This window comes from Macrobrachium rosenbergii, chromosome 8 (genome assembly GCF_040412425.1).
Source record: "Macrobrachium rosenbergii isolate ZJJX-2024 chromosome 8, ASM4041242v1, whole genome shotgun sequence".
In the NCBI taxonomy this organism is placed as follows: Eukaryota; Metazoa; Arthropoda; class Malacostraca; order Decapoda; family Palaemonidae; genus Macrobrachium; species Macrobrachium rosenbergii.
The window spans coordinates 34,126,687-34,150,787 of NC_089748.1; the positions used below are offsets into that span (position 1 = coordinate 34,126,687).

Sequence of the window (24,101 nt, forward strand, 5' to 3'; positions counted from 1 at the left end):
AATGGGTGCCCTTGTGCTAAAGCTATCATCTGACCCCATCAGTTTATGATTGGCCCAAGTACTGTACAGTACTGCCTTTCTTCCAGCTTGTGCTACCCTATCTTTAGGGTAGTACTATGCTCTCCTTATCAGTCTTGCATCCCTATGCAGAATTGTGTAGGAAGTTTGAGATGTTGGTCCCTTGCTTACCAGGAGCGTAGCATTTCTGGGTGCAGATTCAACTCATTAATCAGTTGGGGGCTTATCCTCCCACCTAAGGAGTAAGTATCCTATATAAAAGGTGATGATTTGTATTCTTGTAGGAACAAATACCAGATTTTTAAAGTACCATGTATACTGTAATTTGTATTTGTTCCTACAGGAATACAGACCATCACCTGCATGTGCTGGGACTGATCATTGAAACTTGGTAACAAAGTGGTTAACTGGTGGTAGGTGGGTGAGTGACAACTCACTGACCATCATCAAACCTTTTTCTTTGGCTGCAGCAAGGACATCTTGCTGTGCTCTGAGCAACCATCAGTTTGAAACTTCTTTCATCTTTTTTATTGTGTGTATGGTGTCAGTGGATTTTGCGTGATATGGGCTTGAACAAGAAGCATGGAGAATGAAAGGTGTGAAGAATGTAAGTAGGTGTTTGGCCACTTTGCATCCTTGGTGTTAGTGTAACCAGTTTTGTTGTTCTGCATTGGTGCTAGTAACTTGCTGGCTGGTATCCTTCACAGTGGAGAGGTTTGGCATCAACAGATGAAGGATAAAAGATAACCACTGGTTTCTTTGAAGAAGAGTACTCCACCCTCTGTACCACCAAATCTTTTGGTTCCCTCCCCCTACCTTCTGCACACATCAGGGTCTTGCCCATGAAAGTAGGTAACCAGCTTGTGCTCTTCAGCAGTGCCAACTTAGGTGTATATATGCACTCAGCTTGGTGAGAAAGCACTGCTTATTTGTGGTTTGCCACTTATTACCAGCTCACACTGTTTTTTTTTTTTTTTCAGAGGATGATGTCATCTCTTGTATGAGCTGAGCTCTTCCCTGAAGTTGTAAATTGAGGTTGTTTAAGTGAGTTGTTAATTAGGAACTAACTAGCTATTTATAATTGGAAAATTTTGTGGCATTAAAAATTTTGCCCACTGAGAATTTTGTGATTTCTTCTGTCAGAGCATAAACAGTATGTATTACTACAAGGTACCTCTTACATACTGTTATGTTTAGTGGCTGGTGCAATATGAGCTTAAGATACACTAATGTATCTCGTACAGAAAACAGGAACAGTGGAATGTTTAAACTAATAAATAATTTAAAAAGGACCAGACACTGAATGTATCAAAGAAAAAGTTTTGTTTTATATTTCCTCATTTTGGACATGTATCTTTATCATTTACAATGCATATAGGCCTCCTGTATTTATAAATAGGTTTATAACACTACTGATCATTGATTGTAGACATACTTACTTAGCTGTATTGCAGAAGTCTTGGTGAAAGTTTTGTAAAAATTATTATGGCTGGGGCTGGGTTATCAAGATTTCTCCTAGGGACTGGGGACTTCATCACTTCTGGGTTAAAGCCCATAACTGGTGAGAAGGCTAAAGATTGCTTTTGCTCAGTCAGATGCATCAAAGTCACATAAAATGAGTTAGGGACCTTCACCACAGGTGAGAATTCTCCAAGAACATTTTGAAAATTCATTCATTTAATACCAGTAAATAAACTTCTACACTCTTGGTAACATCACTTTTCCTAGCATATAACATACATACATTAAAAGGTATTGTATTAATGAAACAAAGAATATTAATATTTTGTATCTTTGCTGTCAGTTATAGTTTCAGTATAGGTTCATGAATTCATAAAAGCAAAAACTAATAAAGTAATGATTGTCATAATTAAGAGATTAGATTTAGTATTAGGTCTCTCCATTTTTGTCCACATTTTGTCTACTTTCTGCTTGTATTTACATTAATTTTGTGGCCTTACTTCCCCACCTCTTATCATCACTGTTAATGTTTTTGTGGTAGATTTGGCTTTGACATGAAATGACTTCTCTCTGATTCAATTTCTGTTGAAAATCACAAATGGTTTATGTCCTTATGTGTACCCCTTCATGTTGTCTGTGCCTTTTCTACTGCTTTCTGTCTGGTTCCTGCCATAACTACAACTTTTCTGACAAACTGATTCTCATCCCTTCTCATTACATGTTCAAATCATCTCAGTGTTTGGAATCCTAGTCTATTTTCTAGCTTTAAAGCATCACATGTTTCTGTAACTTCTTGATTTTTATGAGCCTCCCAGTGTACTCCTTATGTTTTATAATGATACCTCTTCAGAACCTCCCCTGTTTTATTTGTAAGTGCCCACGACTCAGCTGCATAGAGTAGTACTCACAAATACAGCACTGGAAGAAAAGCGGAAGATAATGTCACTCATATGTAGAAGGATTTGCTGAGAAATCCGATGATTCATCCCAAGTTTTTGGTCATTTAACGTATGCTTAATTATCGTAATCTTTGAGATCTCTATCCATTTTTCATATTTTAGACATCATATCGATCACCCATGGAAACTCCACTAGGTGATACATAAAGGTCAATGGTCAAATAGGAATTTGCTAGTGGTGAGGGCATTGTTTTTTTCACAAACACAGCCTGCAATTTTGATCCATTTCTATCATGCTTTCTTTTTTCTTTAGCTATCTATCTTCTTTAACTTGACCTTGGTCTAATTAAAGGCAAACTATGTGAAGGTCTGAATGTGTGATTTGACAGTACAGTATCACCAGATTGATATATGGTACTGAAATACTCTTTGTAAGTAATGATATGAGCAGACACATAGAAGTCCAGGCTTGATGCTTGAGTTGTAATAGTTTTGATTTATAGATTTATTAGGATTCTTTGATTTACCAAGTGTCAATGACCACTTACATTATTTTCATTACATGAACTTAGAGGACCTTACTAATGTTCAGGGTAGAATTCTCTTAGATTTCAACGTTTCTATTTAAGTCTTTAATAGCATAAGAATGATGTTTATTTCTCTGTTATTATTTCACTGACCCCGATCCAGAAAAAGGATTTTGACAAAGGAAAAATCTATTTCTGGAGAGGCCCATGTCACCGTGACCCACCCTGTTTTTCATTCTCTCCCTCCCTTGATAAACTTCATTCTAGTGAGGTGGGTGCTAACATGGAATGTTAGTGATATACAGTCCAGCATGAGTAGTGCATGGGCTTGTATCGGCACCTCTCGTTGGGACTTTTGACATTGGGAATCTCTATAGGATAAGGTTCGTGTTTTGTAGTTCACCCTTTTCCATAACGACTCCATCTAGTGGAGCTCGCTCTGGGGTAGTAACTCCAGCATTTCATTTAGCTTTCTGGTATCTAACGGAATTACCTAGAAATAAGTGCTGAATGGACTATTTCACCGGGTGACACGGGCCCCTCTCCAGAAATAGATTTTTCCTTTGTTTTTCTTCAGTCTGTTTTTTTTTTTTTACTGCCCTCTCAATATAAGCTTCACAATCCAGATGTTGCCAAGATATAAAGTTGTTTTCTCCTCCAAAGACTTCCCCTCTAACCCAAAATGAACCTTTTCCCATTTTATTTGACTCTACATAGATTTTCAGTCTCCTCTGCATTCCACTCCATCTTGTAAATATTTATAAGGTTTCCTAAGTTTTCAACACTAAGTTATCTTCAAACAGTATAGCAGTTGCTAGCGCCCACCTTTTCTGCTTACCTTTGTAGATCCCTTCAGTGCATTGACAGATGGAAATAATTGTTAAAATCTTTTTATATACATAACCCTGTCTTTACTACCGATTTTTTTATGATTTTGTGCCATCATTTGCTCGATGAGTCTTTCTAGTGCCTTCTCCTTAATGCTAATCAAACTTTCAGCAAAGAAATGACTTCACATAATCTGCAGACATAGTGTATACAATCTACTGTTTACATTCATGAGGTTTATTTATTGTAAGGGCCAGAGTAATATCTCAATTTATTAATTTTTTAAAAGATTTGAATATGATTTTCATTGACAACTGGAATTTGAAATTATGAGGGATGAAGAAATTTGTTTTTATTTAGCATTTCCCAATGTTTTGTGAGAGAGAGAGAGAGAGAGAGATAGAGAGAGAGAGAGAGAGAGAGAGAGAGAGAGAGAGTGAGAGTTTGTTCGGTTGTTGGAGTTTTTTGGAGTTCGGCGCTGTCTGTCTGTCTGTCGGTCTGTCGGGAGTTTTTCGGTTTTGGGGAAGTAGCAGTTGAGGTCCAATTTGAAAGTGAACGGGAGTTCGTCTGTTTTTTGGGACCACATTAATGGTTCATGTGTCTCTTCTTTTTTTTGTTGGTTCGTTGTTGGTGGAGGGTTGGTTTAAGTTTTTTGTTTCGTGGGTGTGTGCTGTGATTTGGACCTTATCCATCTCCAGCAACCAAGATCAGGGTGAGTGTTGCGTGTTGTGTTGTTTGTGGGTGTGAATACCGCCACAGAAATTAATTCAGATATTTTTGTTTGTAGCTGGAATTCCACTTCACAATGGTAGGAAGACTGAGGACAGGGCTAAGCTACTTTGCCATGAAGAAGTAAGTTTAGTGCTGACCTTTGTACAGTAAGCTCGAATTGCTGTTGAAGAGAATGCTTTCATTCATTTCCATTTTGGATTCAATGCTTTCTGTAGACTGCATGTATAAAAATATTAGAAAATCCAGAGGTAGAGGGAATACCTGTAGTAGTCTTACAATACAAGTAAGATCTACTTTTTTTTTTTTTTTGCATGGAACCTCAGCTCTACAGTAGTTGCCAAATTGCATACACAGATTCTAGTAAAGTTCCAAGCATAAACCAAACTGACGGTTGTTGATTTAGAAAGTTTGACACCTTTCTCCAGTACTGTACTGTCAAAGTGTTTCATGTATGTTGATAAATTTGTGAATTCACCGTTAACATTATTTTGTGTATGGGTGTAATATGCTCTCTAATGCATTGGTATACTGTAATTTGTAATCTGTGTCATGAACTGATTTTGTTTTTATACATTGCTTAGCTCAAAGCACATTGTGATAAGGTTAGGAGTGACGGCAAGCCAGCATTCTTAAAGTACTACTCTGAGTGGTCATAGTAGCTACCTCTACTCACATAACTGTAGACCTAATAAGCTCAAGTCATAATATTTTCCAAATGGGAATATGAATTAAAAAAATTTTCTTTGAATTTCAAAGTTTTAGGCTGTGTTCAAACTATTTTTAGCAAGTAAAGAAAACAAAATCTTAGGCTTAACAGAAGTATAATTGCAGAGGCAAATATTTGCTAGGGAACCATTATTTTTGAATTGGTTAAGAAACATAACTGAAGTCATGTTATTATTTATGAAAATCCAAATATTCCATTGACAAAAAGTTAGAATGACTATTTTCAAGATCGTTTCATTGTCTTTGCACATTGTAGACCTATTTTCCAGCTGGTTCTTGTTACCACCATTCAAATGGTTGTTTCACACAGGCCCCGCCCACCTGTTGATATCAGTGGATGCATTTTAGCTAAAATAATACAGTACTTTTGTATATTTTCATTTTAAAAATAATCAAATAGGACTACAGTATTCAAAATTTTACAGTTTCAATGCAAGCAATATCAAATGTTATGAAAAATCTTTTGATATTTATTATTTTTACATTTGAACCTAGGTTTGATGAAGACTTTTTTTTTTGTATGCATCGCTGTTGGGTGAATGAAAGTTTTGGAAATGTTTTGTCTCCGTTTCTGATATTTGGCTATATGAAATATTTTCTTAGAGGTGGTTTATATGATAGCTTTAAAAATATGTTTTTGAATTCAAATATGAGATAAATATGCAGCATTATAGTTGCCAGTCTGAATTTTGAGTGGAATCCTTGGCAGTCATGTAGCATCACACATGAGTATGGCTGTACAGTACAGTATTCTGGGCAGTTCCTTAATGACTAGTTCTTCAGATGCTTACAACAATTGCTAGTTATTTTTGATGGTCCTGAAGCATTTCCATTCCCCGTTTTCTTCATACATTGTTCCCAATTGGTCCCTTTATCATGTCAACATCTTTCAATTCATATTCATCACTGTTCACTAGGTTTTCAGATAAATGCTTTTATCTTCCCAACTTTTTAATACTGTATTGTCTTTATTTTGTTATTTAAATCCAAAGGTTTTTTCATTCTTCTCAAATTTCTGCATTTGCCCGTCCCACCTGCCATGCTTTGCTCTCCCTTCTTATGTACATCCCTATCATTATTATTTATTTCATCAAGCTTTTGTATTTACATCTTTATTCCACCACAGCATTATATTTATTAGCCTAGATGATACATCACACTTCTGCTGCTTTAGTATGGATTCTTTCTGTAGTGTCCACATTCCAATTTTTTTTTATTCAATATTTGCTTATACTGCATTTTTCCATTATGCTCCTCCTTGACTCCTATAATTCTCAGTTGCCTTGGTTTTATTCTTTGGGCTTACTCTCTCATCAGTGTCTTTCTTTCCTTGATTATCAACTAATTTTGTAGACTGTGATTTGTTAATCATTCCTTGTTTGATAAAACAGTACTTGTACAATATTTCTTTGCTCTCACACATTAACTCTTCCTCTGTTGTTTCCAAGTTACTGCGTCCAGCATCTTTTGTCATTGACTGATGCAGGAAAACATTACTCCTCCTCTCTCTTGATCCTTGTCCTCACAGCCTCACCACCAGCTCTGCTTCAACATCCAGTTCTCCTCCTACTTGTATACTGACAATTGTTGCTCCCCTTTCATTTGGTAACCTTTCTACGAAATTGTGACATCTTTTGGCCTGTGTTTTAGGCGTGTATGTAAATGTTACATGCTTTTCTTTACAGGGGTCGTTTATATCTAGTATTAACCTTTTTTGTTATTCATTCCACTTCTATCTAGTTTGTCGTGTCATGTTTGATTGATATGCCAACTCTTTCTGGCATTCACTTCACCAAAATTTGTATTTCTTTGTCACTGCCAATTGCACCCTTTCTTGTTCCTTTATACCAAACCTCCTGTAGTCTCATGTTCACGTTTCTTCCTGCCAGCTTCTCTACCACTTCCCTACGCTTTCCTACCTTGTTACAGTGTTTTCCATGCTCACTTTCACTGAACCTTGGCCATGGTAGTTTTACTTTCACTAGTATCCATGGGATCCCCCTACCTATTCAAAGGGCTTTTGGTACTGGCTGTCATTACATTAAGTCTGGGAAATTCTATAGGCTGTTACTAATAAAATCAACTTTTCCCCAGTCTACAGTGAGTTGGAAAGTAACTGTGAATAAAAAAAGTAATTTGAAAATTTAATTCATGAAGTACTGTAATTGTTACAAAACTATGCAGACTGTACCAAAACAGGTGTGTAATTGATGTTTAAAACATTTTAATACTGTTTACATCAATTTAAGTAAAAGGAAAAAAGAAATGTTTAAAGTGAATACTGTATGTTCTTATAAAATGACAGAAAGACTTCGCTTCTGATACAGTACAGTATATATAAATTTTGCCAGATTTGAAAGAATGACAATGCCATGGTTAGGGAAAACAAGACTATTTTTTATGGTTTATTACATGATTAATATAAAAAACTTCACAAACCACATGAGAACTAGCACAGAAGGTACATATGTAAGCCATTTACTTTTCATCGTCAGACAATTATCATCGAGTAGCATTGGTGCAGAACTGGACTTTGCCTTGTAAACTGTTCCACAGTCATACAGGGAGAATTATTAAATGATTCAGTAAGCAAGTTATCTACAGAAGTATGGTAAAGGCATTAGTTATACTGGTAATTTGAAATTCACTACATTAGCACTTAAGTGCTACATGCATTTGCTGCATCTAGCTATCACATGTATTTAACTCTTGCTTCTGAATCAGCATTCAAAAGTTTACAGGAACACAGCATTTTACAATAAAATTCTTGAACTGTGAAGTGTAGAAATTTATTTCTTGGGTAAAATCTTGTTCTCTCAAACAAAACTATCTTATTTTTAACACAATAATTTTTTGTTGACTTAGAACAGGGCCCTTTTAAATTTTACCTGGGTACCAGTACTTCAAACCAAGTCAACTAACATTGTGAAAGAATGTCAAAATACTCTATATTAAAGCTTAAATTATACTGCCATTTGTAATGTGAGAAACCTCTCAAAATATTAATACAGTATCATAATGTCCCTTCTTGTGTAACATCAGTATACCTTAACATATTTAACACAGAAAATAATGAAGAGCCATAAGGAAACCATAATTGACAAGGAAATGTCAATATTTCATTCATTCAATACTGTATTTTCATCTTTAAATCATCAATGCAAAACTAATTCCTGATCAAAAATGTTTACTCATATCAAGTGGGTTAATAATTATATACTTTGTAAATGCTAGATAAGACTGGTAGCCCTCTTCTAGAAATACATAACAGTTTGAAAGCACAGACTGCTTGATATATATATAATAAATTTCTGCTTTGTTTACACATACAATAAATTTACAAAAGCTTCAAGTTACCAGTGAACAGTGACATGTTCCCTAGGTTGCTCTGAGTTTGGCAAGAGAGTCTTCTAACTCCTCGTCTGTCAAAACTCTACGACTACTTGTTTCTCCCAGAGCGTCTGTTCTTGCGGAGGGAGCCCCAGCCACCTGGAAAGCCACCTGGAAAATAGCCAAATACATGAAAATAAAATCAGTTTTAGATAAATGAAAGTTTACCTCAAAGAAAGTTCCAACAAATCAGTTTTAATATAAATGATCCAAAGTTTCATATTCATCAAAAAAAGAAAGTTCCAGATCTGATGGAGGAAAATGGCTCCAAAACGGCAGAATAATCAAAATTTAAGTGAAAACTCAATAAAAATGCAGTTTACATCGTTTTCAATACACAAAGCACAGATTTTCTTAAGATTTTTACTGTTTACTAATATGGGCTGTGAAGGAAAACCTGTAAGGAAAAAGGACTCAGTGGCATAAACTTGTTTGACTACAGTTTGCAAGTGTTTTATGATGAGCAGCAACGAAATGAAAAATGTATCCAATATCTAATCAACTACTTTAATGTGCAACATTACAATATTTATGCTTCTTGTTTTCAGGTACATGGGGTATCAATGTATTTCCTCCATTTAAGCTTGATCATCTATATTTTTTAAAGTGCCTGTGCCTCTTTTTGTAGCATGTTAACTCAAGAGTTTGTATTTAGTCACTTCACATGGTGGGAATTGAATATCCTAAAACTTGGGATATGGTATAGAGACTGTACTATGGTCCTCCAGTCTAGGTAGCAAGTATCTCTGCATGAACATACAATCAAGCAAATTTAATTCTACAGATATTTTATTTCAGAACTTTTATTACTTAAAAATTTTTATATTTATTTTTATATTTGTGCTCATGATCACCATCACTCATGTGTTAACTCAGGTCTTCCCTTTAAATACTTGAAGACACTTCATTTTTCAAGTGTATTTTTTGCCTGAATTCCCACTAGTTAAACTCCCAATGTACGATCTGTCTCTGTGAACTTCTGGACCTTCTCACAGATTGGCACACTTTCATTTCTCTTGCAAAATCAGTCCCAACTCTTCTGATCAAATGCCCTGAACATCTCTAATAATACCCCAACCTCTTTTTTACTTCTTAGGTTTGTATTCTAATTTTATTGATTTTTTTTCTAATGTTTTATTTCTATTTCATTTTCACACATGGGCATAGTGGAATAAACAGATTTTCTTCTTCTCTAAAATGAATGCAAATTATGTAGGAAAAAGTATATACTATGTACTGTAACAAGTCTTCTGGTCAAGTGATTACTTTCTTTTATCCCAAAAATTTCAGATGGCACAAATACTATTCATTAACATTTTAACAAATGATGTCAAATGAAATGTTCTTTTCTAAATATTTTACTGGATTCACCTTTGGTGTCTTCATAGAAAATGAGCACTGGTGAAATGAGAGTTTTCATATATATGGCTTAATTCTGTCGATGACAAATATTACTACAATTTCAATTAGGAAAATATATAATACGGCATACTCTCTCCATGCGTCCATGCGAAGTATGCTTTTTACAAGGTACCTGATGTTAAAAAAAAAATACAGAATTGCTTACCTTTGCCCCAATCTCAATTCCAATTTCATCAAGAACCTGGTTTACAATGGCATCTCCTTCCTCTTCATCTCCACTTTCATCAAATATTTCATCCAATGTGTCATTCACTGTAAAACATAAAAGCTGTTAGCACATATCAAAACAGCATTCTTAAACATATGTTAAATTTTAATATCCCAACACTTACAATTATACATATGCCTATGCCTTAAATGGCCAGCCACAACTGTTTTACAGTGTACTGTATTATAAAAAAAATCAGCTTAAGAAGATATTAATTGAGATAAAGACAGCGCAGGGTGTGACAAGCTTCCTGCATATATATTTCTTCAATTACCTATTAAATTAACTTACTGTTGCTTGAATTTAAAATGATAGGTACTTGCTGACACATACAGATTACTAAAATCTTTTGCATATAGGTGTTTTTTAACACACAACCCAATATTTTAAACCTACTCTCCAACTTTGCTGATGATGTGGGAGAGCAGCCACAGAAAGACACATTTTCTAAAACCCATTAACCATATGAGGTCCCTCCTTCAAGCTCCTCGAATCTCACTGCCTCATACTCAGCTTTTTGGAACTTACCCAAGGATTCAGAGAGTGCAAACTTAGACTTCCTTCTTTACTTTCTGACTGAAAGACATGAACCTGGGAGCATTTGGAGGATGTATTTGGTTATGTATATGATTAATGGATTTGCATATGAATTAGTTTGCATTTTTAAATTTTCTTGATAGCTGGTAAAGATAAACACATCACTCATGAAAAATCCTTGTGTGAGCACAACTGCAAAACTTGTTTATAATTGGTGAACTAGACTGAGGCAAAACTTTAGGCAAATTCAATGCTTTCAGGCACTTGGCCTTCAGATTAACCAAATGTGAAGCCCCTGCAAATCTTACTGAATATAAACGCAAAGAATTTAATCTGTATAATGCAAAGCAACACAAGAAGCATGCAAAACAATTTAGTCCCTTTGAAGATATGGATTTGAATAAACAAGGTTTGCAGGCTGGACTAAGGATGTGTTTCTCAATAAGGTGAAAACTAGAAAAATAAATTAGCCCTTCAAGATTCTGAGGACTCCAATACCATAATGCAAACTCCTCCAGCACAAACTGATATAAAAATTATTTTTAATAACTTTGTTACTATTTTTTTCTTAGAAATTTACAATGAAATTAATATAAACAGCAGTGACGTACATCACTGGAAATTAAATATATTGTACTTTTCCAAGGTGAGAAAAGAATTTACAATCCCCACTAGCATTAATTTTAACTTTGACACCATCCTTCTAAATTTTACATATAATGCATAGATTTTTCTTCAAGTAGGTATATTTATCTGTCAGCATTAATATAATTTCATTTGAAAAATTTTTATTACAGAGAATCTATAATGCATAGAAACCTTTCTTTTATGTCAAATGCTCTAAATGTAAATAATAACAACCTTTTGAATATATGCAAAAATTATTTTAAAAAGAAATTACACAAACCAATGATCTCAGGAGAGGAACAGAAAATATTAGTAATAAAAAATTTACTGACTGTACAGAAAATTTTAGCTCATGTATCTTAAATTCTGTACTGCTGGAAGAAATTTTAGACTATTTGCGTTGGCTGATTTTATCTTGTTGTAAGGACAAAGGAATAAATTATTTTACCAATACTTATATTTTTATATTTTTGTACACTTATACTAGTTATGTTCATATGAATAAAGTTCTGAATCTGAATTTGAATTAGTAGCACCACAGTCTGTCTTCAATTTCACCCAAAGTAGGAAAACCAATTTTTTTTATGTAACCTTAAACTCAAGCCATACAAGCAGCAAATTTGAATGTTTTTTTCTTTAACTCTACCAAAGTCTGACCTTCAGAATCATATAATTCTCCTCATTTCTTCACCACAGTACATTACTGTATTTCCTTTTTCAATTCTAATCCTTAATATCTGCTCTAACAGCATTTGCTGTATTCAATTAACCAATAAACCTCGCCCACAGCAACTACATGGCTTCTTCTCAAACAAAACCTTCTCCTTTACGCCACTATAATCTTGGTTTTGCTCACACTGATTTCTGAACACCTCTTCTCCATACCTACAGCCTACCTATCTTGCTAATAACTAACTTCAAACACAAGAGTGCAATACTTACCAACTTCCTCAGTCATGCCAAGTTTAGCAGAAGCTATCTCAAAATCTCTCATATTTTTAGCTACATCTTCTGGCTTCAGTATTTTATTCATATTGGCCATAGTTTTTGTAGTGGTGCCCATAGCATCTGCTAGTTTTACATTAGCATGCATTGCCTTTTGCTGGGCAGACACAGATGAAATCTGTAGGGAAACATTGAGGGGAAATAGTGAATTCTTACAAATATCACTATATGATCATCAGCTATTATTAAAATACAACAGGACTACAAAAATAACATGTGGTCCAACATAACACAGTAATTTTTTAGATAAAAAAATGTTGATCATGCAAACCCATCAATCATACATTGCCCTTTCTATGTAACTAATCCCAGTTGCATTTTTATCCTGAAAGCAACACACCTGCTCCATACAGCCATTGCATCTCTACTCATTCCACTGTGCTATACTGGGGACTGCACGAGTACAGGGATGTGAGGAGGGGACATAGTAATGGGTTTGTATAAAAATGTTTTTAAAAAACATTGCTTGTTTATTACATTCCATTAATCATACAATGATTGAATCACTATTCATGATGGATGATGAGAGGAAGCTCCCTCAGACTGTGCAATTTTATGATCTAGGTAGCAGTCTCACTTTAAGAGGTCACTGAAGGAATTCAGTCAGAGTTGGGGCATTCCAATAAGGGCCTCCAGAAGGATGGCGGGTAAAGCAGTGGTTTGTACTTAGCAGAGGGATAGGATCCACAAGCCTGAGAACTCTCCAACAGTTTGCTGATTTGCTTCCTAAGCTCTTAAAGGGTGCCAAGATAGTAGTAGTAGTAGTAGTAGTAGTATCCCTTCCCATCCTATACTTCTGAACATCACCTCCTGCTGAAACTATAGGGACCAAAGGAAAACACTGTCTTTCAGATAGAACTGTAAAAATGGAGTGATGTCACTTACTCTCCCCGAGGGTGGCTCATAACTCAATAATATGCTTGAAGGCCCAAAAGTAAAGATTGCATGAACTTCAATTTGGAGCTGTGGTAAATCTTCTCTGGATACTCCTCACTATGCCTGAGCAAGGTCACAGTGTTCCTCAAAAACAGGGCTTGTTAATGACCATGCTTAGAAACCTCTAAGTTCTCTGATGTTAAAAGTCTAGCAGAAAATCACTTCATGATGCCAAAGTGTATTGGTAAAATGTCCAACAAGCTTAGTGGGAACACAATCTTGACTGGTATATCCCAGAGAGAAGCTTGGCCACAGAATTCTAAAAGAGGCTTGGTTAAACTTCTCAATACTAGAGCAAAGTCCCACCCGAGGACTGACTGTCAAACTTAGGTCAAAATGGTTAAAATGCATATCAGATTAAGCAAGTTCCTGCATCGTCCACATCTATTCCTTGACTTGGCATTATTTGAGACAGGTCTGACATACATCCTTTAATGGCCAATAAGAACAATGCTTAGGATCCAAGGAATATTATGTCTACTATTAAAGGAACAGAGGCTTCAAGTACAGAAGCATTCCATTCCATACACCAAACAGGTATTCTGAATAATCTCCAAAACTGAACTTGGAGGGAGTCAAACCTGTGATGGAACCTGTGTAGGTGGGGCTATTTCAGCAACTTGTTCCTTGTGGGTTACAACTCAGGGAAGTCAGTAACCTGAGCCACCAGGTCTAAGCACTGGAACCTTCCTGGTTTGTACTTGACAACAAGAACAGCTTGGTTACTTCCATGATAGTCAGTCTTGCCTCTGGAAAGTTCATTAGCTTTTGTACCCATGCAGTGCCAAGATATTTCTGGTGTCTCAGTCCATCTTGATAATATCAAACCACAGAACTAAACAACCCTTGGGCCTGTCTTATCTACACATGTTGGGTAAACCATGATTTCTTCACTCGTAACTGTGGTCCCACCTACACAGAATGCCCTGGATACTCTTCAATCTGCTGAGATTGTCTATATTCAGAAGCTTAGGTTAGTGCATATCTGCAGATGACTGCAGTGCTTACCTTAGTAACTGTTGACATTAAAAGAGTCCCTTTGAGCTCTATGTATCCCGAGTTATCTGGAAACTTACAGCAACACAAAGTTACTCCTAACATGAGGGAACAAGCATGGAGGGTGAACTCTGAGTAAATCACTGTCTACAATTCTGAGGCCAAGAGAGATCAATCATCCACAACAACTTACACTTAGGTTACATCTGAATTAGTGGTACATTCACTACAAATCAACATTCACTACAAATCATCTCTCTCACAATCACTTCCTCTTAATTCACACAGGGATTGTGGACGTAACCAGAGGGTGCCTTGAGAGTTCCCAACTACGGCCAGCCAGGCACGTATTATGCAGTAACACTAAGAACACTCGGCCCACTAAATAGCAGCCATACAAAAATTACAAAAATACATCAATGACGCTGTTGTCTTCACTGTTAAACCACTGGCATATGTACAAAATCACAGGGCATTATATTACACTAAATTTGGTTACTTACTTTCTAAAATTAGGCTGACAACCAAAATTGACTAAATTTTAAAATAAAAAAGAAACAGTATGATAAATATAAAATTAAAGAATCCTTGTGCTTCCCCAAAAATCATGAATGCAAAAAATAAAAAAAATTGGTACCCATGTAAGTGTAACCTGCTAGCTACTAAAACAGTCACAGTTCACCTACATGACACTTACACTGTCAACATTCAATTTTTAACCAATTATAGATGACCCTATCTTTGCCTGGATATCCTGACAATATCATAACATCAAACACACTGACAGTGAAATAATAGTAACTAGATAACTGGCTTAGAATACAGAATGAGTTTTCAAGTCCTTACTTCTTTAAATGAGTAAACTTATGAGCAATGTGGTCAAACCTGATTTTGAAAAATAATATAGGTAAAACAGGTTTATTCACTTTATGTTCACATAAAATTAAAGATAAAATCTAATCTTCAGGACTGGTATACAACATTAAATATACCATTAACACCACTGTATGTGATGCATAACCAAAAAGGGACCGATTTCCTTTAAATCTTACCCGACTGTTTGCTGCATACGTTCTGGTCTTTTGCTTTCTTATCTGAACCAGCTGCTTGGCCAACATCTTGACAGCATCCTTGTTAGCGGGTGACTTGGCAAGTCTTTTAATTTCAAGTTCCAGACGTTTCTCTTCTCTTTCAAGCTCCCTCCTGTCTCGTTCTACATCGCGTCCTGTTTTCCGCAACACTCTCTCGTTGGCCTTCATCTGTTCTAAGGGTTTTAATATTATAGAGTGTAATATGCATTGCAATTATGTAGTAACTACCACTAATCTATGAACTGAATAGCATATTTGTAATAATGATATAAATGACACACAATTACAACAACTGGAATGAAATGTTTTATGAAACCAAATGTACCTACCACTGAGTAACACAAAAGACTCGAGATCCTATACCTCGATCTTCTTCAGAGTACTAGTGTGTTGTTATTTTTTAGATATCCTACAACCATCATATCTGGTGTTCCACTTGATAGTGTTCTGAGACATTCTATGATGTTTTTAGTCTGTATTAGTAACATGACTTTAAAATTGTAGTACAGATACTGAAACTATGTTACCTCCCCTATGATGAGAAATGCAATAACTGCTAACCTTAATCTCCATATATATTAGTGTAGTTACTGAGATACAGTACATGGCTGAACTTGAGGGAAAAAAATGCTGATTAGTCATTGTAACACCACACACTTATTGTATGATTCGCTGTGTACAGAGTTTTTATTATTTATTCCAGGTAATGACACTACTGTGCTCGACTACAAGCTTTCTTATGGTAATCAGAAATCTGGTTATTGTTCTTATGGCTTCCTGTACCTACAGTTGTCTTGTTTCATGCATATTTTTATAAAAAAAAAATATATTTGGACTGGTCATTTATAAAAAAAGATAAATAAATTAGTTATGATGTGCTGTAGCAAGTTCATCTTTATTTGTAACTGTACCTATATCTGGCCCAGACCACTTACTTGATCTTAGTTTTTAGTTTTTTATAAAAGAAAAGTCTTGTGCCAGTTTTGTCCGTCTGCCTGCACTTTCTCTGTCCACCCCAGATCTTGAAAACTACTGAGGCTAGAGGGATGCAAATTGGTATGTTGATCATCCACCCTCCAATCATCAAACATACAAAATTGCAGCCCTCTAGCCTCAGTAGTTTTTATTTTATTTAAGGTTAAAGTTAGCCATAATTGTGGGTCTGGGAACGATATAGGACAGGCCACCACTGGGCCGTGGATAGCTTCAAGGGCCGCGGCTCATACAGCATTATACCGAGACCACCAAAAGATAGATCTATTTTTGGTGGCCTTGATTATAAGCTCTACAGAAAACTTGATTGCACCAAAGAAACTTCGGCACATTTTTTTATTTTTTTCCAAATGTGAGTGAAATTACACTTCTATATTGTACAATTAACTGATTAGGCAATTGATGAGTTTTGCTTCTTGAAGTTCTAATGTTCAGCTATTGAGTAATTAATTAGGTGATCTTTGATGTATTTTTTTTATTCATACTGTACATACTGAATTTTAGTATTGTATTACTATATAATAGAAGTTTTCTTGTCAATCCAAGACATACAGTGCTTTTATTCATTATTTCATATTCTTGTTTCTGTCTCTAATAATAAAGTTCTGTGAATTGCAATGTTTTTATCCTAGACATAGAGCAGAAATTTTTTCCTCTTACTGAGTAATCTACAAAATATCTCTTGTCTTTTGATACTGTGTTGTACTGGCAGTTGAGGAAGTGCATGTAGCTGTGTTTATGGGAAAATCCCTTATTCCAGTTGGGGTTATCCATTTGATTTTAAATGCTGAGATACAAAATTACTATATAAAGGCTTTTATTATCAATAAGACTACTGTACTACACTAATACAATCAGTGAAGGAACTGGTTGCTCCCCTGTAAAAGTTTTATATTGCTAGTGCATCCCACAATGACAGTTGTGGTTGGTGGTTGTGTAGCCCACCATCTGGACAGTAACAGAAAAACAATTAGGGGAAACTCGTAGAAATGTATGCAGTATTTAGGAGGCTGTCAGTGTGTCACTGTTTTAGCCATATCTCCCTGTTTTCCTTGTGTGTTGCCATCAGAGTTAATGTACTGTACACCCTAGAAGTTTATATATATATATATAAAAAAGTTGTCTTTCAGACTGCTTTATTTTTTATATATATAAATGAAATACTATTTAATTTTCAAATAAATTTCATTCTAATAAACACTTTTTCACTAATCCTGCGTTACAATTTTACATCGGAGGAGGATTTCCTGCTTGCCATTCATTAGCATCGACATTTATAGTGTTCTGAGGTGCCATGATGTCACTCTTACCTTACTCTAATGGTCTTTCACTCAATTTACTATTAAACTGTGCCAGTCTTCCTGGCAATAATGAATGGTAATACGTAAGAATGGTTGACAGGATGTTGAGTTTTCTGATCATAAAGCACCTTATCTTGATTATCTTACTTGTTTGTGCCTATGCCAATAAACCTATTTAAATGGATTTTTTTTTATGTCAGTCATACAAATTATTCTCATATGCATTTTACTAACATACAGACCATCTTATCTTTTATCTTATCACTGTATTTCTCTTATCTTACGTACAGACATTGAGCATTCCCATTTTTAACTGCAATTCTAAGTAATTTTTAGCCTCAAATTTCATTTACACTCAGTTTAACAGATTTGTTCTTAAAATGCATCATGACTGAAAATGCTGCATGGCAAAACATAAAAAATGTAGCTGATAAGCAAAGTCTAATCATTTGAAGGATTGCTGTAAGTTACAGCAGGCTGCATCAGTCTTGTGATTCGGATGCCATCATCGTCAGATCTAATGTGATGTGACGCAAAGGGCTTATAAGAAATTCTGCCACTCCTGACTTTCCTGTGCATTCATTTCCAAACATCTCCACTTGACTCTATCCTCCTGTCTCATATTCTCACCCAAGTAGGTCTCAGTTTTCAAACTCTTCTTGTGCCATCAGGAGTCCAGCTGAAACTACTGTATATAGAATTTCCATAATTTTCCTTCTAGTAATCTGGCTCCTAACATTGTTCTTAAAGTTTTATTCTCAAATAAAAAAAACACCTTTGGATATTAGTTTCATTGTCAAGTCCATATATATATAGCAATATAAATTGTACTACATTAATTTTGCATACTTTTGCAAGCAATTTCTGTCTAGAGTACTGTGGCTGATTTCCAAATCTTATTCAACCAAACATTTCCAATATTTTCCTCTTTTCCTATATTCAGCTTGCACTGGATATGACTGTTACTTAAGATTTGAAAGACTCATCCTCATTAACCCTTCTATATCTAGCATTATTTCATCCTTCTGTGCACTTCATAGTCTATTCTCATTATTTTTTTTTATTTTGATGATTCCCACCTCCCTAAATATATAGGTTATTCAGCAAGCTCTGTAAATCTTGTGATATTTCATAAAGCAGCACCATAAGCATATTCTGAGCAGATCAAGTTTCTATCATTATTTTATACCTTTATTCCATCTCCAACCACTTTTTTTTTTATTATAAAATCCACGAGAAAGGCAAACAGCACAGGTGACATTACATTCCCCTGTAGCACCCCACTAGTGACTACAAATTCACATGACACAACTCCATCTTATAACACTATAAAAAAGATGATGAAACAATTATGGGATATTTTTAAGAAAACAAGAATACTAGATGACTACAAAAGGAAGTCAAAAGTAGAGTTCCTCCCTATGAACAATGGAAGAACTATTTTGTGGGCTTTATGGGTACATCTCTGTTCAATTTGGCTCCCAATAATTATAACTGCGTCTTAGGATGTACCCTTGTAAATGTAAAACTGTAACACTTAAGAGAGGATTAAAGGGGTTGGGGTTGGTCAGATGTGCAGCCCTGGGTTCGGTTAGGCTATGCTGGGAATATATATTAGAACGGAATAAACAATTTCACCCAAACGCCGGGACTATAAGGTCATTCACTGCTGAAAGGGAAACTGAGCAAAAAGGTTTTAAAGGTGTAAAAGGAAGAAAGCCAAGAAGTTGGACTATGTAACAATTGTTAAGAACAGGTGGAAATTAAGAATGAAGAAACAGAATATGACCGGAGGTACAGCAAGAGAAATGAAAGGGGTTGCAGCTAGGGGCTGAAGGGACGCTGCACCGACCCTTAAATAATGCCTGCAGTGCAATGATGGCACTAATCCCCCTACCAGGAGGTGATGCTGGGATCCATATAAATGCTACTGCCACAAGTTTTAGCATTCGCTAAGGTGGGGGAGGGGTGGGGCTGCCTAGGCAGGTACGATGCTGCATCCTAGGTAAGGTGTTATGTATCCCTTCAAAGTAATACTGTACAGCAACATCCTTCAACAAGGCAAAGTTTTCTACAACATTTTTCCCAAGCAGAAAAACCTGGTTGTCCACTGTGGTCATCCCAAAACTGTTAGGTATATGGGTAGGGTTGGGTTAGGCTAATGATGTAAGTATAATGTACAAAAAGTAGTTTATCTCTAAACAAACATTATAGAAAGATATACCATCATTCTCTTGAATTTTACCATATTCCGCTTTTCATTTATATGAGTCTTTAAATAATGGTTTTCTATGAGGTGTCTGTATAAAACTACAGTAAAGTATTACAATTTCATTACATTTTTTGGTCCACCAAATAAATATTTACTTCATGAAGTACTTTATCATTTTTTATTTTTTTTTTTTATTTTTACAGCTAATGGTTTTATTTTCTGTTTGAACCTTAATACAGTAAACAAAACCACCCATGCAGTGAATGAACATCTAATTTTCAATAAAATTCACAATGCACTAATAAGAAACAATGGAAGTTGCTGGTTCACTTGCAATCCCAGATTTTCCTTATGACAGCCAGATGGCCTAGCTGATGTTTTTCTTGCAACACTAACACAATGAAATGAGTGTTCCCCTTGAATCTGAGATGATTTCATTCCATGCAAAAATATTTGGAAATGAGTAACCGCCTAACAGATTTAAGGTTCAATTTATTTTAATATTATTGTGACACCAAGTGTAATTATTGCTCCCCTTCACTCCCATACTGACAGGTCTTTCTGTTTAGAGTAGGATACAATACTATACAGTCGTGCATATGTGTATGATGTAGGCTGTTTTAGAATATTCTTTTCCTCATCTACTATGTGTCTGTGATTCTAGCCTAGATGTATACTTCCAGTTTTGCTACACAAGTCATTCTTTTGCAATATGCATTACAAATTGTGCTTCTAAACGTATGAGAAGTCGTGCTTATGCCTTCACGTCAAAACATAAGAAACAACAAAGCCTATTCACTGTCAAGAAGCAAGCTATTTTGTGGCTACAGACAACCCCATTCATTATGAAACTGGTAAAACAGGCTATGGCTTCCTGGTACTTCTTGATGTGATTCTGACATTTAATATTCATACCAATCTTTGCCTAAATGATCAGCTAACCTTTAACAATAACCTATACCTAACAGTGGGGCAAACCAAGTGAGAAACCATATCTTCACCCTTCAGAGTTAGGGTAGTTAGGAGTTTGGGTAAAATTGCATATTATTACTCAGGCCCTTAACCTCAAAAAATACCAGTTAACTTGGAAAACTGGGTGTCACGTTTAATACAACCCCTTGGGGATGAGCATTAAAAAAAATGGTAATTCTATATATTAGCTCCATGCCTGTTTTTACCTTTTCAACTTTTTTTTTTTACCACTTTTAGGGGTTCTGATACCGGTGGTGCATCTGTTTGTTGTTGGCCAAACGGAATGTCCCTTCGCCGTGTTTAGTACTGGCCGGGGGCATACGTTAACAAGTTATTGCACTTGCCGGACAGGATGTGAACTGTTCGAAACAGACGTGACCGTGCTCTGTGTTGTGAAGATCGCGTATGGAAACCCCTTGTCGGATGGACTCCAGGGGTTAATTACAGGTTAATTACACTCGAGCGCCAAAATTTAAAGGTAAATTCATAATTAGCAACCAAAAAACCGTAGAAAATGTTAAGTTAGAAGGCAGTCGGCGCCGCGGAGCTACAATATAGTTCTACCAAAAGAAGACGGGTAATTCAAGATGGTTAATTCAAGACGGTTAGTATAATAAGCATAAACAAAAGGGTGATTCTAAGGAAGAGCTCTGCATGAGATAGTTTCTCTGGGCTATTAGGCTACACCATTCTCAAGATAAATTACATTTGCTTAAACTAGCCTGTGTTTTAAGGCTGTACACTGAACTATCCTCAATAATATACGTCAGGCATTAAACTAAATAAATCCTACAGCCTATAGGATTGCCCAATCATTAAACCTACTTTCAAACTATGGAGGAAAATACCCTAGCCGACGACAGTATGGGGGTATTAGGTCAAACAACCTTAGCTTATGTTTATCATCGAGCTGGCCTTATGCCAGCACGGCCCCTCGTCCTGTAGCAACCCCTGACAGACCTACGTTACGACAACGATCAATCGTAAACATTAAGGTAGGCCGCCCTGCTTTCTCTACGCCTAACACTCACCTAGGAGTACTTTAAACCCCTCAAGAGCCGCCCACGTCAAAAAACGGACAACTCACCTTTGACAGTAGGTTTCTTGAACGGATTCATCTTGACCAGAGCTTATTTTCGGGTCAGGTGACGCGATTGACCTCGTCTGACTGCCTGTCAGGGACCTGGACGGACGGATGCGAAGCGGGCAGGATTAAAACATCGACCAGTGAGTCAGCAAGTCGTCAAATGTAAACATCGCCGGAGGCCGATTCATAAATTTAAAATATCCTTATAAATATTACTGTTCTGTATTTCTATTCATATTTCGTATATTTCTATTCACTCGGTAATGTGAAATTTACGGCAGATTCAGAGCTATGTGGCGTTACTTTAATATTCCGGCAAGGAACCAAATCGGACAAGGCGTCAGCACGTCGTAAAAAGTAAACATCACGCGAGTTTGCGTCATGTTTTTTAATATATCGCAAGAATTCACGTCATATATTACATATATTTCCCAGTAATGGGCTTCTTTTCACAAAATTTGGTTCCGTCTCGTGCTATGTTAATCTTATGGGTTACCAAAGGTGATAGTATTATGGACTCGCTGGAACGTTCCTCTATCGTGTTATCTTTTTATTATTGTACGATATATTAATTCATGCACAACCGACAACCTATGTAAGTTGTACAATCCATTTATAAAATATACCTCTGCACGTTTTATTGCGTTTTCCCCGTTATTATATATTAATAAAGTGAGCGAAAATCGTGCCATATGGTTCATGATGGTATCGATGATTGATTTCCATTTTTCCAGTATCTTCCATGTTACCTTCAAACCTTTCAATTGATGCAATACATTGACTCTAAGCACTTCCTTCGTGATACCCTACATGCACGTAGGATGAAAGCTAATTAGGCGCCTGTGATGGCCTTGAGGACTGATGTTTATTCAAGACAATCTACAAAGGGGATTTAAAACCAGGCAGAAGCAGAGTTTTTCGGATTGCTATTGTAAACTATTCTGTTTGAGACAGTGCTCTGATACAGAGACTTTAAAATTTTGATATCGAGTCTATCTTAAGTTTAAAGCACAGGCAGTAAAACGTTTTTAAGTAACTGTCATGCGATTTTTTTCTTCATTGATAGAAGAGGTACCATACGCGCCAATACCAAGAAATTGGTCGCTATCTAACCTTGGGCTTCTCGGTAGGTCGGAGGCCCACTTACGATATTTATGCGTTAAGCGAATGTGCAGTAAATGGTGGGACGTTCCTTGGTAGTCATGTTAAGTCACCTTTGCTGTTTGCTTTTCTCATGGATTTCACAATGAAAACTGTGGCTGGATATGGAAGAGATCGTTTAGATTGGGTTAACAACAGAAACGTAAAATATTTAAAATATGAAGATGACCTACCAATCAGCAATACACTAAAAGATTTACAAAGCTTGCTTGATAGAAGGCGTCATATATCTAATAATTTTGAGTGTACAAAGGAACGAAATGACACTATAAGGGAACTAGATAATTAATAACGCTGAATCTCTCAGATATTTTTGTATAATGATATCCAATACAGGTTCTCTTGAGTTGGAATTTAGTAAAAAAAAAAAAAAAAAAAAAGTAAAGCAAAATCGAACAATTTCACACATGAGAAATGAAATGTCTGTGATTGCCCTTCATAAAATATGAAAAAAATCAGTAAGTGGTGCGAGGTTGACTTTCGACAAAGTTTGTCCCGACTCAATGATTTGTTGTGCCTATGTATATATACCTTTGTACTTGATGATTTGAGATATTTAACAATATTCATCAATATATTTGACACCAAGCTTATTTTCCTAAACAACTTCAATTGTTGCTAAGTGGTATGAGAACGTTAGCATTGTTTATAATGTTTTCCATATCTACTAAGATGTTAAATCAGTGGTTTCGTTGAATCAGCATCATCACTTTCATCATCATAAGATGATTGTACTAATGACACGTGATTTAGATTTATTTATTGCCAGAGTACAATACACAGTTAAATTCAAGTTTAGACTAATGTGGCCAGTCTCTTTATCTAATTTGAAAATGAAATTTAAACATACACTTGTCTTTAGCTTCTACCTAAACTCCATCCCCCCAAAAATGTTAAATCTCCAAGCATAACTTAACTTCCTTTGCCTCCAATCTCCTATACTTAGTCAAGAACTTTGGCTATGAACCTTCC

General features: G+C 35.8%; 1 protein-coding gene across 2 annotated transcripts; it reads right to left on the reverse strand.

Moving 5' to 3' along the window:
* Positions 1 to 7,583: 7,583 nt before the first annotated feature.
* On the reverse strand, positions 7,584 to 22,293 carry CHMP2B (Charged multivesicular body protein 2b). Of its 2 annotated transcripts, none has more exons than XM_067107409.1 (5): positions 21,969 to 22,293; positions 15,365 to 15,571; positions 12,318 to 12,498; positions 10,149 to 10,255; positions 7,584 to 8,680 (listed from the first exon to the last, which is right to left on the reverse strand). In XM_067107409.1, the coding sequence occupies exons 2-5, from the start codon at positions 15,569 to 15,571 to the stop codon at positions 8,570 to 8,572; spliced, it is 606 nt and encodes a 201-aa protein (XP_066963510.1). In that variant the 5' UTR covers positions 21,969 to 22,293; the 3' UTR covers positions 7,584 to 8,569. The 2 variants fall into 2 exon arrangements, with proteins under 2 accessions (XP_066963510.1, XP_066963509.1); XM_067107408.1 differs by having other exon boundaries at positions 15,365 to 15,576; positions 21,969 to 22,284.
* Between the last annotated feature and the right edge of the window lie 1,808 nt (positions 22,294 to 24,101).